The sequence below is a fragment of the Pelophylax lessonae genome (genome assembly GCF_965119305.1).
Source record: "Pelophylax lessonae genome assembly, chromosome: 1".
NCBI lineage: Eukaryota > Metazoa > Chordata > Amphibia > Anura > Ranidae > Pelophylax > Pelophylax lessonae.
This window is the reverse complement of record NC_138768.1, coordinates 101,872,151-101,886,886: the sequence shown is the minus strand read 5'-3', so window position 1 is coordinate 101,886,886 and position 14,736 is coordinate 101,872,151. Positions and strand designations below refer to the sequence as shown.

At 41.2% G+C, this 14,736-nt stretch overlaps 1 protein-coding gene across 2 annotated transcripts in view; it reads right to left on the bottom strand.

The window, feature by feature from the left end:
- LOC309560452 (granzyme A-like) overlaps positions 1-9,478 on the bottom strand; it is a 46,788-nt gene extending 37,310 nt beyond the window's left edge. For both annotated transcript variants that reach the window (XM_082264085.1, XM_082264086.1), the window contains exon 1: positions 9,395-9,478. In XM_082264085.1, the coding sequence (XP_082120211.1) occupies positions 9,395-9,446 (52 nt within the window). In that variant the 5' untranslated portion in view covers positions 9,447-9,478. The remainder of the gene's footprint in view (positions 1-9,394) is intronic.
- Between the last annotated feature and the right edge of the window lie 5,258 nt (positions 9,479-14,736).

Here is a 14,736-nt window from a genome sequence, read left to right as displayed (position 1 = left end):
TGTAATGTGATTTTATTTTATTTTGAACGATATCAGTGTGTTTGGTGCATTTTACATTCGAATTTGCCGCCGGTTCCACCCCCCGGCGGACGTCACGTCGCCGGAGATGGAAGCCGGGGCTCGCAGACGATCTGGAGAGAGCTCCGCCGCCGCACACCGCTCGCAGTCTTCGCTGGATCCCGGAGAAAAGGTAAGTAAAACCTCCTCCAGCATCCAGCGATCTTCTTAGCGCTACCCCGAGTGTGACTCGGGGTTACCGCTTTTGGCACTAAAATCTTACCCCGAGTCACACTCGGGAATACCGCTAGGAAGGTTAAGCAGTGCAAGCTATCACAGCATTCAGACACTTCCTGGTACCTCCGGGATCAGCGTAATGACGTGCAGGCTACTCCCCCGTAAGGACCTTTTAGGATTGGAGGATCGATCGATGCCGAATGCCGTGATAGCTTGCATTGCTTAAGTGCTATACAACGTAAGTGCGATTCCTGCTTATGTAATAAATAGCCTTTTACTAAGACAGAGAGCACTAGATCTCCTTTTTATTTCTTCACCAATGCCATATACAACTTGAATGATTGTTTGGAGGCGGTGGCAGAAGGGCTTACCAGGCGACTGTGATTTCACCCTATGCGTATTTAGGCCCTTTTGAGTCTTTTCTTGAGGTGAGCTGCTAATCTTACCATTGTCACGTGGATCATTTGGAGTGAAGCATGCAGCACTTTAATCACAGTTGAAGATTAATTTTTGTTTTTTTTATTATTGTGTCACTTTAGTTGCACTGTGTATTGGGACTTATTTATCACAGTAATATTGTGTCACTCCACTTGCACTGTGTATTGGGACTTTCAGTATCACCGATTTTTTTTGATTCAATATTTATTAATGTTTATCACATTATTTGAGTTTATGGTCACATTATTTACCATTTTTCACTAAGCGATTATTTGTCATTGATTTTCATTCACCTAGCGCAGCAATATTATTTATTCATTATCTTAGGTGTTTTATGTTTGGCACTGATTGCTTGCAGCTTTGTGTTCATCACTTGTACTGTTTAGATAGGGATTGCGCTGATTATTTTTTATTCTTTTATACGATCCTACATAGCAGGATCGCATAGCCTCTGTCGTGATCTAAGGGAGCCGTCTGTCTTTCTCCCTCTCCTGAGTGAGATCTTGAGTAGCCGGCGGACATCGGAGCCGCCGGTCACTCGCGCGGGGATGCCCGTGAAAGAGCGGGAGCGCACCTCCGGCGGTGCGCGCTCGCCCCCTACAGGCTCCTGGGTGAGCGACGTAGTCCTACGTCGGTTTGCCCAGGAGAGGCTGACTGCCGCAGTAAATATACTGTGGGCGGTCGGCAAGTGGTTAACTGTGTGGGGGATGTGCTTGTACTGTGGGAAGGCAGAGATCAGTGTACCTGCTTAGCAGGAACAGAGAATCAAAGCCTTCCCTTGTCAAAGAACGCCAACCTGCCTTGTTTACATAGGGCAGATCGCCGTTCTGCCTGTCTCCTGAACAATCGGCAGGTCCTGGCGAACATCGCATCCGCCGGACCTAGTGATTGGCTCCCGCTGCAGTGTCCAATCACAGTGGTAGCGGGTTGTCGGCAGCACGCATGCACGCCACAGACCCTGAAATCCAGAATCACGTATGGGTACCTGATTCTGCCCAGAGCGGCTGCCTTGCTGCAGTAAATATACGTGGTGCGGTCGGCATCTGGTTAAAGATTAAAGGTTTGGCAAAGTGAATATTTAGTTAGCTTAGTAAATATGGTGAATACTCATTATGGGGTTAATTTACTGAAGGAACAGAAGCTCTTCACTTAGCAAAAGTGTGTGGTCCCTTTCTAAAGAGTATGAGGCTGATTTACTAAAGGAGTTTAAATTATGAATACAATAAATTGTGCAAATATTTACTTCAATTATCCAATCATTTGCAGCTGAAATATGTAAACAGAGATTTGCTTTTCACATGATTTAAATCTTCCCAATTTAACATGTGCACATTTAACATTCAACTCCTAGTAAAGCAGCATTGAGGTTTACTTAGTTTAATAAATACGGTGAAGCTGTGTTCACTTTAAATACCCAACGACATGCAAGGGAGAAAAATTGATTTTTGCCAACATATTATTGGATGAATGAAGTAAATGCAACTTTACCTTGTTCATTAAGAGAACAGTCCTTTTTAGAAAGCCCAGAACGCTCTTTAAAGCTGAATTCCAGGCATGGACTGTTACATTAGTCCAGCCTTGGCCAGTGTAAGTATGCATATGCTATACAGTACATATGGGGTCCCTGTGGAAGTGGGGAGAATCTCTACCTCTAACAAGCCAAAAATAGTGTAAAAGAAAAATATTGCACTAACCATAAAGAAAAGCGGCTACACACAGCAACTGACAAAAAGATTGTGATACAAAGAAATTTTCAAAAGTGCAGTGCTAATATGAGTATAAATCCCAAAAAGGAAAAATAATGGGATCAATAAATAATCATGGGTATGACCAAATGAGAAAAATACCCATAAAAGGTGAATGGACAAATTGATGTAACCAGTGCTGTTAAGTCCAAATACAGTGCAAATGTATTTAAAATATACTTAAAATTAATCATCCCCAGTGTATAGGTGACATGACTGTCCAATGCAGTGGTGATGAAGTGATAAATGGATCCCAACACCAACTGAAAGATGGAGATGTAGTTTGCTCACCAGATCCCTAGGACACAGAGTGCCATATAGCACCTGGGTCAAAACAGCTTGATACGTTGTAGAAAGGGGATCCAGATACTCAGCAAGTCATGGATGTCCAAGTGATGATTTAAAGCAGATTAAACACCCAAAAACCTCTTTTTAGTTGGCCTATCGCGCAAATCGCACTGCAAAGAATCGCATACCATTTCAACAGGAATGCAGTGGGATTCCTAGCCAAATCGCATGCGATTTTCCCCACCGCTCCTGTGTGCGTATAGAAAGGGAAGCGGGAAAAAGCCATCTAGTGGACAGTTTATTAATAATGTTTTAATGCACATTAAGTACATTCTAATCATTAGAACCCTGCAAATGCAGCTGATTAATAATTATAAAGTCACCCCCATTCACATTCATTTTGCACATGGACACAGAAAAAGAGCTATTTTTTCAGAATAACAAAAGGTAGGAATCTGCAACAAAGTACATAGATGTACAAATGTACATAGATCGCCCAGATGGGAATGTTTTTTTTTTCTAAAAAAAAAAAAGGGGGTGTTAGGTTCCAGAAAATTCTTCAGTCTGTTCTGAGGTACCACCACAAGTGTATTAAGATTGCTGTAAATGCATACAGGCTATTTCTCCTTACATGAACTTTTTGGAACTGTTGACACTCCCACAGTTTTCCCCCTTGGACCATTTCTTTGCCACACTAATCAAATCTCTTGCGCCATTTTTTCTTTCTTTGTTTAAGTACTTCCTGGGCGATACACAGTGCTGTTAAACTTGCCACACTCCCTATGGCTTCAGCTATGTCTCCTGGCTACAAGGAAAGCTATACTAAAAACCTGGACAATTTCCACCTCCCCTACAATCTCAATGGTCAAGAAAGACCTCAAAGACCTCCTTTATAATGAGAAATTGGACACAGAAATCCAAAACTACGTTCCCACAAAAAAGTTCTTCAATAAATGGCGTGAATTCATCAAACAAACGTTCCCACCATCAGAAATCAAAACACTGATGACCTCGTTCCAATACACGGAATGGTACCCCAAGGCCTCAACTACACATTCACTAGGCAAACTCAAGATTTAAGATGTTAATAAGGATGTTTCAGTTGCACACATTCCCACAAGGATCACCCAGGCTCGTACACCTGGAAAAAACTCCCCCCGGGACTGACAGACTGACCTTCCAAACTACAACTCACCAAATTTGGTTCTGCTCATGAATAAATAATTTGTCTGTGAGAACGCCCTGTGGGAGGGGCGAAACGCGTCAACATAGTATCCAGTCTCTCAGCTTCCAGTTGGTCACTTCCAGTGGAGGTGGTTTGCTTGGTTGGAACACACGCCGGAAACAGGACTAGATATCGGCAGTTCCTTACCAACACACCAGCCTTCTTTAAAAGTGTTAAAGCAAATTGATGTCTACTTAAATGTAAGTGTACTTTTACTTATGAATACCAATAAAGGAATGTATTACACTATTCTGGATCCCTCTCTTCTATAAGCCCCAGCCTGTGGTGATCACCCTCACTTACCAGTTCAGCCTGCTAGACCCACATGCTATACCGCTAAGGGGTCCACAACATCTGGAAAGTGCTTTCATCTTAGGGGAGGGGATCACTGGACACTGCACGAGCACTTTTGGAAAAAAAATTTCACCATTTCAGCACTTTGGAGGAGTACCTAGGAATTTTTTCACTGGACACAGGCCTATCTATTTTCATTGACCAGTGTCTGTATGAACTTGTACTATCCTTTCTGGAAGATCAGAGTGGACTTCACTGGTCACATGTTCATTTATCTATTTATTTATAGTGGACTTCACTGGTCACGTGCTTATGTATTTATTTATTTATACATGGACCTATTTTGCACTACTAACACCTTATTTATGTATGTTGCAGCACACAAGAGTTTTCACTGGCCACATGATTGATGAACTTGTTTATGATGCATTTGCACTGGTTGTAAGATTTATGTATTTCATTATGATGTGCTTTCACTAGCCACATGATTCATGAAATTTTTCTATGCACTAGTCTAGTGGAGTTATATTGGCCACCTTTGTGATATCATTATTCCACATTGTATGGAGACATACCAGAGTTAGCTTTGTTAGGTGACCTTTTATACATTTTGTATACTTTTTATATCTCTACAGTTTTCCACGATAGCACTTTTTTTAATGTTGGTTTTGGGTATTGCGCTGAAGGGTTTATTATTTATTCATTTAGTCACAGTGTGATGATCAGCAGCATATCCAGTGTTGGTGCTCAGATAATCCTCTAGCGCGGGGTCAATTTTATGTTCATCGGTTCTGTTCATATTCACATGGAAAGTAAACTCAGTTCAAATTTTTTTTAATTCTCTACATTGTTATGTATTGTTAGTTACGTATTGTTATGAAAGGACTTTATACGAAATGACCTAATGACCAGTTCAGAGTCTTCCAGTAAAGGAGTTGATGATCTCTCCCCATACCATGTCAGGCTATCAACTTCCCCTCTATAAAACTGGATACTGTTCCTTTGACTGTCTCCGTAAGTTCAATTTTAAGTTAAAATTGCACTATGTTTGCTTGATAAAAACGTACCAGAATATTATGCATGAATACCGTGTTAAAATATGCTGTTTGCAACAACATTTTTTCAATAAAAATATATTAAAAAGAAAAAAACTTGCCACACACTGTAATATTACTCTTATTCAGCCTAGTGACTGAACCAAAGAAATCTATTGATTCCCCCATCCACACTAAACAATGTGGATGTAAAAATCTCTACTACTAGCTATTTTATTCTGACTGCTGGCAACTGCGGTTGTCAAAATAAAACTATGGCTGCATCTAACTGGAAGCAGTCACTCTTCAGTTGGCATCTTTTCGCCCAGCATATGCAATTTTCAGGTTGAAGAATGTTGGGAGGGTGGCTACAAATTCTGGATGGACCCTCTGCACCAGTGGCGGCCGGTCTATAGGGGGCGCAGGGGCGCCGCCCCCCCCAATCTGTGTGGCCATTAAAAAAGGGAAAAAAAATAAAAAAAATAAAATTTTCAGCCCACTAGGGGCGCCGGACTAACTGGTGGCTATGGGAGGGGGGTGGGGTTTTGCACCCCACGTGCTTGCAGCAGAGCCGCCGATTGGCTGCCTTCTGGGGGTCATCGGGGCGCAGAGCAATGCGCCCCAACACTCCCCACTTTCAGGATGTCCTGGCTGTGATTGGTCCAGTCTCCAGCCTGGACCAATCATAGCGGACATCCCGGGTGACGTCGCGGGGGGGGGGCGGTGCGTGCGTTAATCAGACATGCTGGACACTGATGGAGACATGCTGGACACTGAGCATACATGCTGGTCAGGTCACTGTGCGTTGAATGAGGACATGCTGGTCAGGTCACTGTGCATTGATGGGGGACATGCTGGTCAGGTCACTGTGCATTGAATGGGGACATGCTGGTCAGGTCACTGTGCATTAAATGGGGACATGCTGGTCAGGTCGCTGTACATTGAATAGGGACATGCTGGTCAGGTCACTGTGCATTGATGGGGGACATGCTGGTCAGGTCACTGTGCATTGATGGGGGACATGCTGGTCAGGTCACGGTGCATTGATGGGGGACATGCTGGACACTGTGCATTGAATGGGGACATGCTGGACACTGTGCATTCATGGGGGACATGCTGGTCTGGTCACTGTGCATTGAATGGGGACATGTTGGACACTGTGCATTGATGGGGGACATGCTGGTTACTGTGCATTGAATGGGGACATGCTGGACACTGTGTATTGATGGGGGACATGCTGGTCGCTGTGCATTGAATGGGGACATGCTGGACACTGCACATTGAATGGGGACATGCTGGACACTGTGCATTGATGGGGGACATGCTGGTCACTGTGCATTGATGGGGGACATGCTGGTCACTGTGCATTGATAGGGGACATGCTGGTCACTGTGCATTGATGGGGGACATGCTGGTCACTGTGCATTGATGGGGGACATGCTGGTCACTGTGCATTGAATGGGGGCATGCTGGACACTGTGTATTGATGGGGGACATGCTGGTCACTGTGCATTGAATGGGGACACGATGGTCAATCTTGAACCAACCTAATGATTGTTTGTTAAGTCACGCAATTTTTTACAGCTTTTTTTGCCGCAAAGCAATGCCTATTACATTTTTCTGTTTGCGCCCCCCCCAAAAATTTTGAGCACCAGCCGCCACTGCTCTGCACACTGCTACACCCTTTCCAGCAAACTATGCAATGAAAAACAGGGATGTTTGGTTCACATATATTGCAATACATGTTTAAACTGCAACTGCGTCAAAATAATCCCTTTTCTGGCCAGTCCTACACTTCTCTGCCACTGCAAATGCTCTGGTGGACACCATGCCAACATGAGGCATAAAGACCCAAGGTGGGGGAGAGAACGAGGTTCAGATGTGGTCACTGCTGATGGGGGAATCCCTCCCGCAGAGTTATTGTGTTCTCCTGGCGGAGGGCATGGGGAGCCATCCCTGCTAGGAGAACACAGTGATTATTGCTAGTGACCACAGCCAAAATCTAACTTGCTGATTGTACCCAAGTCAATTAATGAATCAACTTGGGTACAATCAGCCTGCCCATAGATGGTTTGAATCCCAGCCAGCCCTTGCTGAACAAGCTGAGATTCAAACCATCTAAGGCTGACTTAAAGTGTCTGCAAATATAAAACTTGAAAGCAGTTTGGCTTACCAAAAAAAAAAAGAAAGGAAAGAAAACTCTTCTAGATAGATCTGTAGAACAGCAAGCTGTTATATACACTATATTACCAAAAGTTGTGGGATCCCTGCCTTTAAACACACTTGAACTTTAATAGCATCCCAGTCTAAGTCTGTATGGTTTAATATTTGCAGCTATAACAGCTTTAACTCTTCTGGGAAGGCTGTCCACATGGTTTAGGAGTGTCTAAGGAAATGTTTGACCATTCTTACAGAAGTGCATTTGTGAGGTCAGGCACCCGTGTTGGAGAGAAGGCCTGGCTTCCAGTCACCCCTCTAATTCATCCCAAAGGTGTTCTATCTGGTTGAGGTCAGGACTCCGTGCAGGCCAGTCAAGTTCCTCCACCTCAAATTCGCTCAACCATGTCTTTATGGACCTTGCTTCGTGCACTGGTCCACATCATTTGATGGAGGGGGGATTATGGTGTGGGGTTGTTTTTCCAGGGTTGGGCTTGGCCCTTAGTTCCAATGAAGGGAACTCTTAAAGAGTCAGCATACCAAGACATTTTGAACAATAACATGCTCCCAACTTTGTGGGAACAGTTTGGGGTTGGCCCTTCCTGTTCCAAAATGACTGCGCACCAGTGCACAGAGCAAGGTCCGTAAAGACATGGATGAGCGAGTTTGGGGTGGTGGAACCTGACTGGCCTGTACAGAGTCCTGTGTTCATGTGCATGTAAAGGCAGGTATCCCAATATTACATATTATAACATATAGACAGCAATGTAAAAATCAAGTGATATCTACAATAATTTGTCTAAGCTGGTAAAGCTTTGATTTAATGACAATTTACAAGATATTATTACAAGAATAAAAATATATGATTGTGCTCTATAAGGGGTTTCTAGATATAAGGTGGCAGTTTTAGAAAAAAATGATATCCTCTGTTTTCAGTTTTCCAAATGTAAAGCTTTAGGAGTACTTGGAGCAACTCTGCCTTTTACAGCACAATGCAGGTCCAGAGTAAGGAATATAATAAAAGTAGGAGGTCACCCAAGAAAAGTACAAGTAGTTCCAATTGTTTTAGCAGTTGGTCATAACTGCTCAGCAGTTGGAGTTTCCTCACTCATAAGTAAGATTTCAACAAGAATTTTATTGAACATCAAGATAAAAGTTAACAATAAAAGAAATACAACAAAATGATAATAAAATGCAAACAATCAACTGTATGTGACAAAAAATGACTCAAAGATTAAGAGGCAAGATAAAATACATGAAAGGAGATCTGAAGCCTTAAAAATATAGAGCATATAAAGCTAAGCATTTAAAATGACATTACAATTGAATTCCACAGATAAGCCCCTTCTACATTACACTGGTGCATTCTGTCCCTTAAAAAGAAATATACATTTTTGAAAAAGTAATTTTAATTTCATTGTTAACATCAATAAAATCATGTTTAATTAATAATATTTTCCAAATTTTCCAGATGGAATTTTTTAAACCATTAATAATCATCCAGCATAATTTTTGCTGATTAGCAGATGGACAGGTAAAAATGTCATCATAAATATACTTATAGTTAAAGTTTTTAAGTTTACAGATCCCTTTCAATAATGGATACCCTGTTCTCAAAATTTTCTGTGCATAAGTGCAATTCCAAAATAAGTGCGCCACAGTTTTGTATTGTCACAACTTTCTCTGGGACACTCATAAGTAACTCATGCGGGGCCTGGAAACCCCCTCTACTGATAGACCAGTCTAGAAAGACTTGCATTTTAGACTTGTTCAATTGTATTCACAGGGAGAAGTAATGGCCACATTGCAAAAAACCTAAAGCAACCAATCAGCAAACATCTTTGTGTTCTGGCTGCTCTGAACTGATGTGATTGGTTGAAAGGCTTTTTTGCATCTTTTTGTTTGGCCTAATTTACAAAAACAAACATTTTCTCAGCATGTTTTCTTTATAATATTTCAAATTCTGTAATTTTTCTTACCTTCACAGAGAAGGAAGCACATTGCTGAAAGAAGCAAGAGGAGCAGTTTCATGTTTTCATCAGTACCGATGCTTCCCTTTTTGAAAAATTTGGGAAGGGAAGGTTTATATAGCCCACATCTCCACTGCAATGCAATTTCAACAAACATCTGTAACACACCGATAAGAGAGATTTCCACTAGTATTAAAATTACTCAACTCCCTCAACACAAATTTGTCATTGCTCATTAGTTACAGTATCTGTCAAAATTTGAACTCTACAGTCTGAGAACTGATGAGTACATTAGAAAACATCAAATCAAACATGTAAGAGTAATGAAACCCACAGACATAAGATGTGATAGTTTTTACTCATACAGATCATGGTATTCTAAGAGCACTTAGTCACTTTCATCTGGACTTGTCTTGTAATGTTAAAAGATGTTGCACAACTTATCCAAGCAGATTTTTCGGTTAATAATAAGTGTCAGGAATATACCCCAGCAATTATAACTCAGTCACCCTAATACAGTCGCTATGAAATGTGTACATTATCCAAGTAAATGTTGGGAGGTGTGAAAATTTGTCTTTCCCTTAGATAATCTAATGCCATGATGCCATGACGTCTCCGACATGAGAACAAAAGTTACCAAGGCCATTTTTGATTGGAATTGTGAAAAATCTTTATCTATGGTGGCAAGGAAATACCCACTGACCGAGAGATCTCAGGAACTTAATTGATAGGACAGGAGACAAAACTTAGCATGTTTTCCTCTTACATCATACTGAATGACTAAAAAAGACATTTACACTTATAAAACAATATGCAAGTTTTGTATGGGTAGAAGGTAGTGTCCCCAGTAAGATAAATACTAAAACCCAAAAAATGTATGGGATTTTAAGTTTACCTTCTTGGGTATATTGGACACAGACTCATAGAATGTATAAAAATATAACAATTTTATTGTTGTTGAGGTGTCCGACTCCTCATGGACCATAGCGCGCCATGCTATTCTGTCCTCTCTGCTTCCTGGAGCTTGCTTAACTTCATGTTCATTGTTTCGATGATCCTATATATCCATCTAATGGGCCATACACACTATAAGATTTTCTGAAGACTTTTTCCTTTAGACTTACCAAAACCATATAATATGAGGTCAAACCTAAACACTTTGAATTTGTATGCAATCTGGCAGGCCCTTGCACTACATAGAAAAGGTAAATCTGAAGGAAATCTAACCACAAAAGTTGGATAGTGTGTATCCAGCTTTATTTTCTGTCGTCCTCTTTTCCTTTTTCCTTCCATGTTTCCCAGCATCAAGGTATTTTCCAGTAAGTCCTCTCTTCGCATTAGGTGGCCAAAGTATTTAGGTTTCAGCTTCAGAACCTGTCCTTCCAGTGAATATTCAGGGCTGATTTCCTTCAGGATTGACTGGTTTGATATCTTGCCGTCCAAGGGACTTTCAAGAGTCTTCTCCAACACCATACTTCAAAAGCATCAATTCTTTGGCATTCAGCCTTCCTTATGGTCCAACTTTCACAGCCATAGGTTACTAATGGGAAATGGGAATACCATAGTTTTGAGTATACAGCACTTTGTCGGTTGGGGGATGTCTCTGCTTTTTATGTTGTCTAGGTTTGCCATTGCTTTCCTTTCAAGAAGCAAGCGTCTCTTAATTTCATGGCTAAAGTCACCATCTGCCATGATCTTTGAGCCTAGGAAGATAAAATCTGTCACTGTTTCCATTTTTTCTCCTTCTCTTTGCCAAGGAGTGATGGGATCGGTTGCCATGATCTTAGTTTTCTTAATGTTCAATTTCAGGCCGGTTTTGTGCTGTCCTCTTTCACCTTTATTAAGAGACTCGTTAGTTCTTCTTCACTTTCTGCCATTAGTGTGATATTGTCTGCATATCTCAGGTTGTTGATATTTCTCCCCGCAATCTTAATTCCGGCTTGTGATTAGTCAATCCTGGCATTTCGCCTGAAGTACTCTGCATATAAATTAAATAAGTAGGGTGACAATTTACATCCTTGCCACACTCCTTTCTCATTTGGACCAGTCAGTTGTTCCATCTCCTGTTCCAACTGTTGCTTCTTGACTTGCATACAGGTTTTTATGAAGACAGGTGAGGTGGTCTGGTATTCCCATTTCTTTCAGTATTTGCCTCATCTTGTTGTGATCCACACAATTGAAGGCTTTACTGTAATCAAAAAAGCAGAAGCAGACATTCCATCACATATTTTAAAAACATATTCACAAGTTAGACAACCACAGTGATATCTATCCTGGCCTTGGGATCCGGCTAGTTGGCCAATGTGTTTTGTGGGCACACCCGCTTCATCAGGGCCTCAGATCCTTTAAAAAGTACTGTAATCATATACAAAAATATGTATGAGACATTTGATCATGAAGTAGCATATTGCATAGCATGTTGTATAACATTTTACATGCACAATAATAACTAAACTCACAATATAAGAAAATATTGTATCCACCATAAATATAAAAGAGTGGGATGGATCAAAGCTTCACAATATAATTAATTACTTGGTATCTGTCATAACTTCATAGTATAATCAATCACTTGGTGCCAATTGACAATACAATCGGTCAAACATAATTACTTGTAAAAGGGGTACATGGTAACACTCCATGTACCCCTTTTTCTTTTATTGTGAGGCCCTGATGAAGCAGATTTGCCCGTGAAACACGTTAGCCAACTAACAGGATCCCAAGGCCAGGATAGATATGACTGTGGTTGTCTAACTTGTGAATATGTTTTTAAAATCATTCTTTTAATACATGTGATACCTAATAAAATTGTTATATTTTTATACATTCATTATACATTATTATTATACATTATTATTCATTCATTTATTCATTATTATTCATTATACATTATGAGTCTGTGTCCAATATCCCGAAGGAGGTACACTTCAATTCCCATACATTTTTCGGTTTCTAGTTATAAAACAATAGTTGATTTGTAGAAGTCATAAACTTTTTTGGCTAAATGAGTAGACTAAACATTGCCATACAAATTACAATTTATCAACAGCTATGCAGAGTGAGAAGCCTGCCTGATTGCCTTTAAATGAAATAGACTGTTTGGGTACGCCTTTGCGCTAAATAATTGTTGATAAACCTGAAAGAGGTTGTATCTTACATTGTAATGTGTGTGGGCAGCTTCACATTCATACAGTCTAAGCCTCTTTAATAGTAAGGGAGGCTTCAGACTATGGCTCAATAGTTCAAGACATGCCATTTATCCAACCTCAAATCAGAACCACTGCAGACATGGACCTGATCTTCTCAGACCTCAGATCATTGCTCTATTAGTCTAGCCTGTGTATGGAAAATATTTAGAAAAATATGGTCTCTGGAAGGAAAATTCTAAAGTTTGGAGGGTCTTGGGGTAGGGGGCACCACAATTTTCAGTAGGACATTTAAATGTAAAATTTTAAATACTATACTCTTGCATTGAGGGATAAAAGTACTGGAGATTGACTCTACAAGAATAGTAGTGAAGACTGATCAATTTGGAGAGTTGTTTTCCAAAAGGATCCAGATTTTTAGTGCGTTTGCCTCGATTGATCGCTATCACTAAAGTGGATTTTCTTCTTTTTGAGATAAAGATGAGCACCAGAAAAAAAAAGGCAACCGATGGGAGCACTTTGATTTTACACAAATTGTTTAAATGAAGATTCGTAGCACACGTTGATTTATTCAGCATTGATGTCAAGGTTTTATCATTTACTCTAGTTGTGGGGTACATGATGTTTGTGCACCAGGTGGTGGTATAAACATAATTTATATAGGCATAGAAGATACTGAAATTCATTTGATCAGTAAAAATGTCAGTCGAGATTTCTGCCTTGTACCACATGGAGCACTCTATAATAGTTTTTCCCTTCACAATTAGTGTTGAGCGAACACGGACTGTATTATTCGTGTTCGTACCGAATAATTGGATTTTTGTTACCCGAACACGAACACGGACACTTTACTTTATGTTCGGGTAAAAAATCCGTGTTCGGTCGTTTTATTTCCGGGTTTTGCATGTTTTGGCGCTCTTTTCATGGCGGGCTTTCAACAGCCAATCAACAATCTTTTAACTGGTGTGCCTTAAGCTATCCCAGCCATGCCTGCAAATGTATGAGTAGCTGTGATTGGCCGTCTGAAGCATGTGACCAAGTCTTTATAAGTTCGAGGCAGCCGCAGCGGCGTCATTCTGCTGCTTAGCTCAGGGACAGAGCACACATACGTGCTGGCTGCTGATTAGGGAAAGACAGGCAGGGAAAACGAATTGGTGTCCGGATAGAATTTAGGGTCAGGTCGGAGTGTTTAGGCAGGGCGAGTTGTAGGCATTTTAGGGATAGAGTCTGCTGAATTATAGGGTCAGTGTGTTCTACAAACTACAATCGATATTGCTGTGTGGTGTGGGATAGGAGATAGGCAGGTGTCAGTGATCCACATGCATTTTTTTGTGTGTGGGCTGCAGTGAACACAATCTTTTTGGGGTGCAGTGAACACAATCCTTTTGGGGTGCAGTGAACAAAATCTTTGTGGGGTACAGTGAACACAATCTTTGTGGGGTGCAGTGAAGACAATCCTTGTGGGGTGCAGTGAAGACAATCCTTGTGGGGTACAGTGAACACAATCTTTGTGGGGTGCAGTGAAGACAATCCTTTTGGGGTGCAGTGAACACAATCTTTGTGGGGTGCAGTAAACAAAATCTTTGTGGGGTACAGTGAACACAATCTTTGTGGTGTACAGTGAACAAAATCTTTGTGGGGTACAGTGAACACAATCTTTGTGGGGTGCAGTGAAGACAATCCTTGTGGGGTGCAGTGAAGACAATCCTTGTGGGGTGCAGTGAACAAAATCTTTGGGGGGTACAGTGAACACAATCTTTGTAGGGTACAGTAAACACAATCTTTGTGGGGTGCAGTGAAGACAATCCTTGTGGGGTGCAGTGAAGACAATCCTTGTGGGGTGCAGTGAACAAAATCTTTGGGGGGTACAGTGAACACAATCTTTGTGGGGTGCAGTGAAGACAATCCTTGTGGGGTGCAGTGAAGACAATCCTTGTGGGGTGCAGTGAACAAAATCTTTGGGGGGTACAGTGAACACAATCTTTGTAGGGTACAGTGAACACAATCTTTGTGGGGTGCAGTGAAGACAATCCTTGTGGGGTGCAGTGAAGACAATCCTTGTGGGGTGCAGTGAACAAAATCTTTGGGGGGTACAGTGAACACAATCTTTGTGGGGTACAGTGAACACAATCTTTGTGGGGTGCAGTGAAGACAATCCTTTTGGGGTGCAGTGAACACAATCTTTGTGGGGTACAGTGAACACAA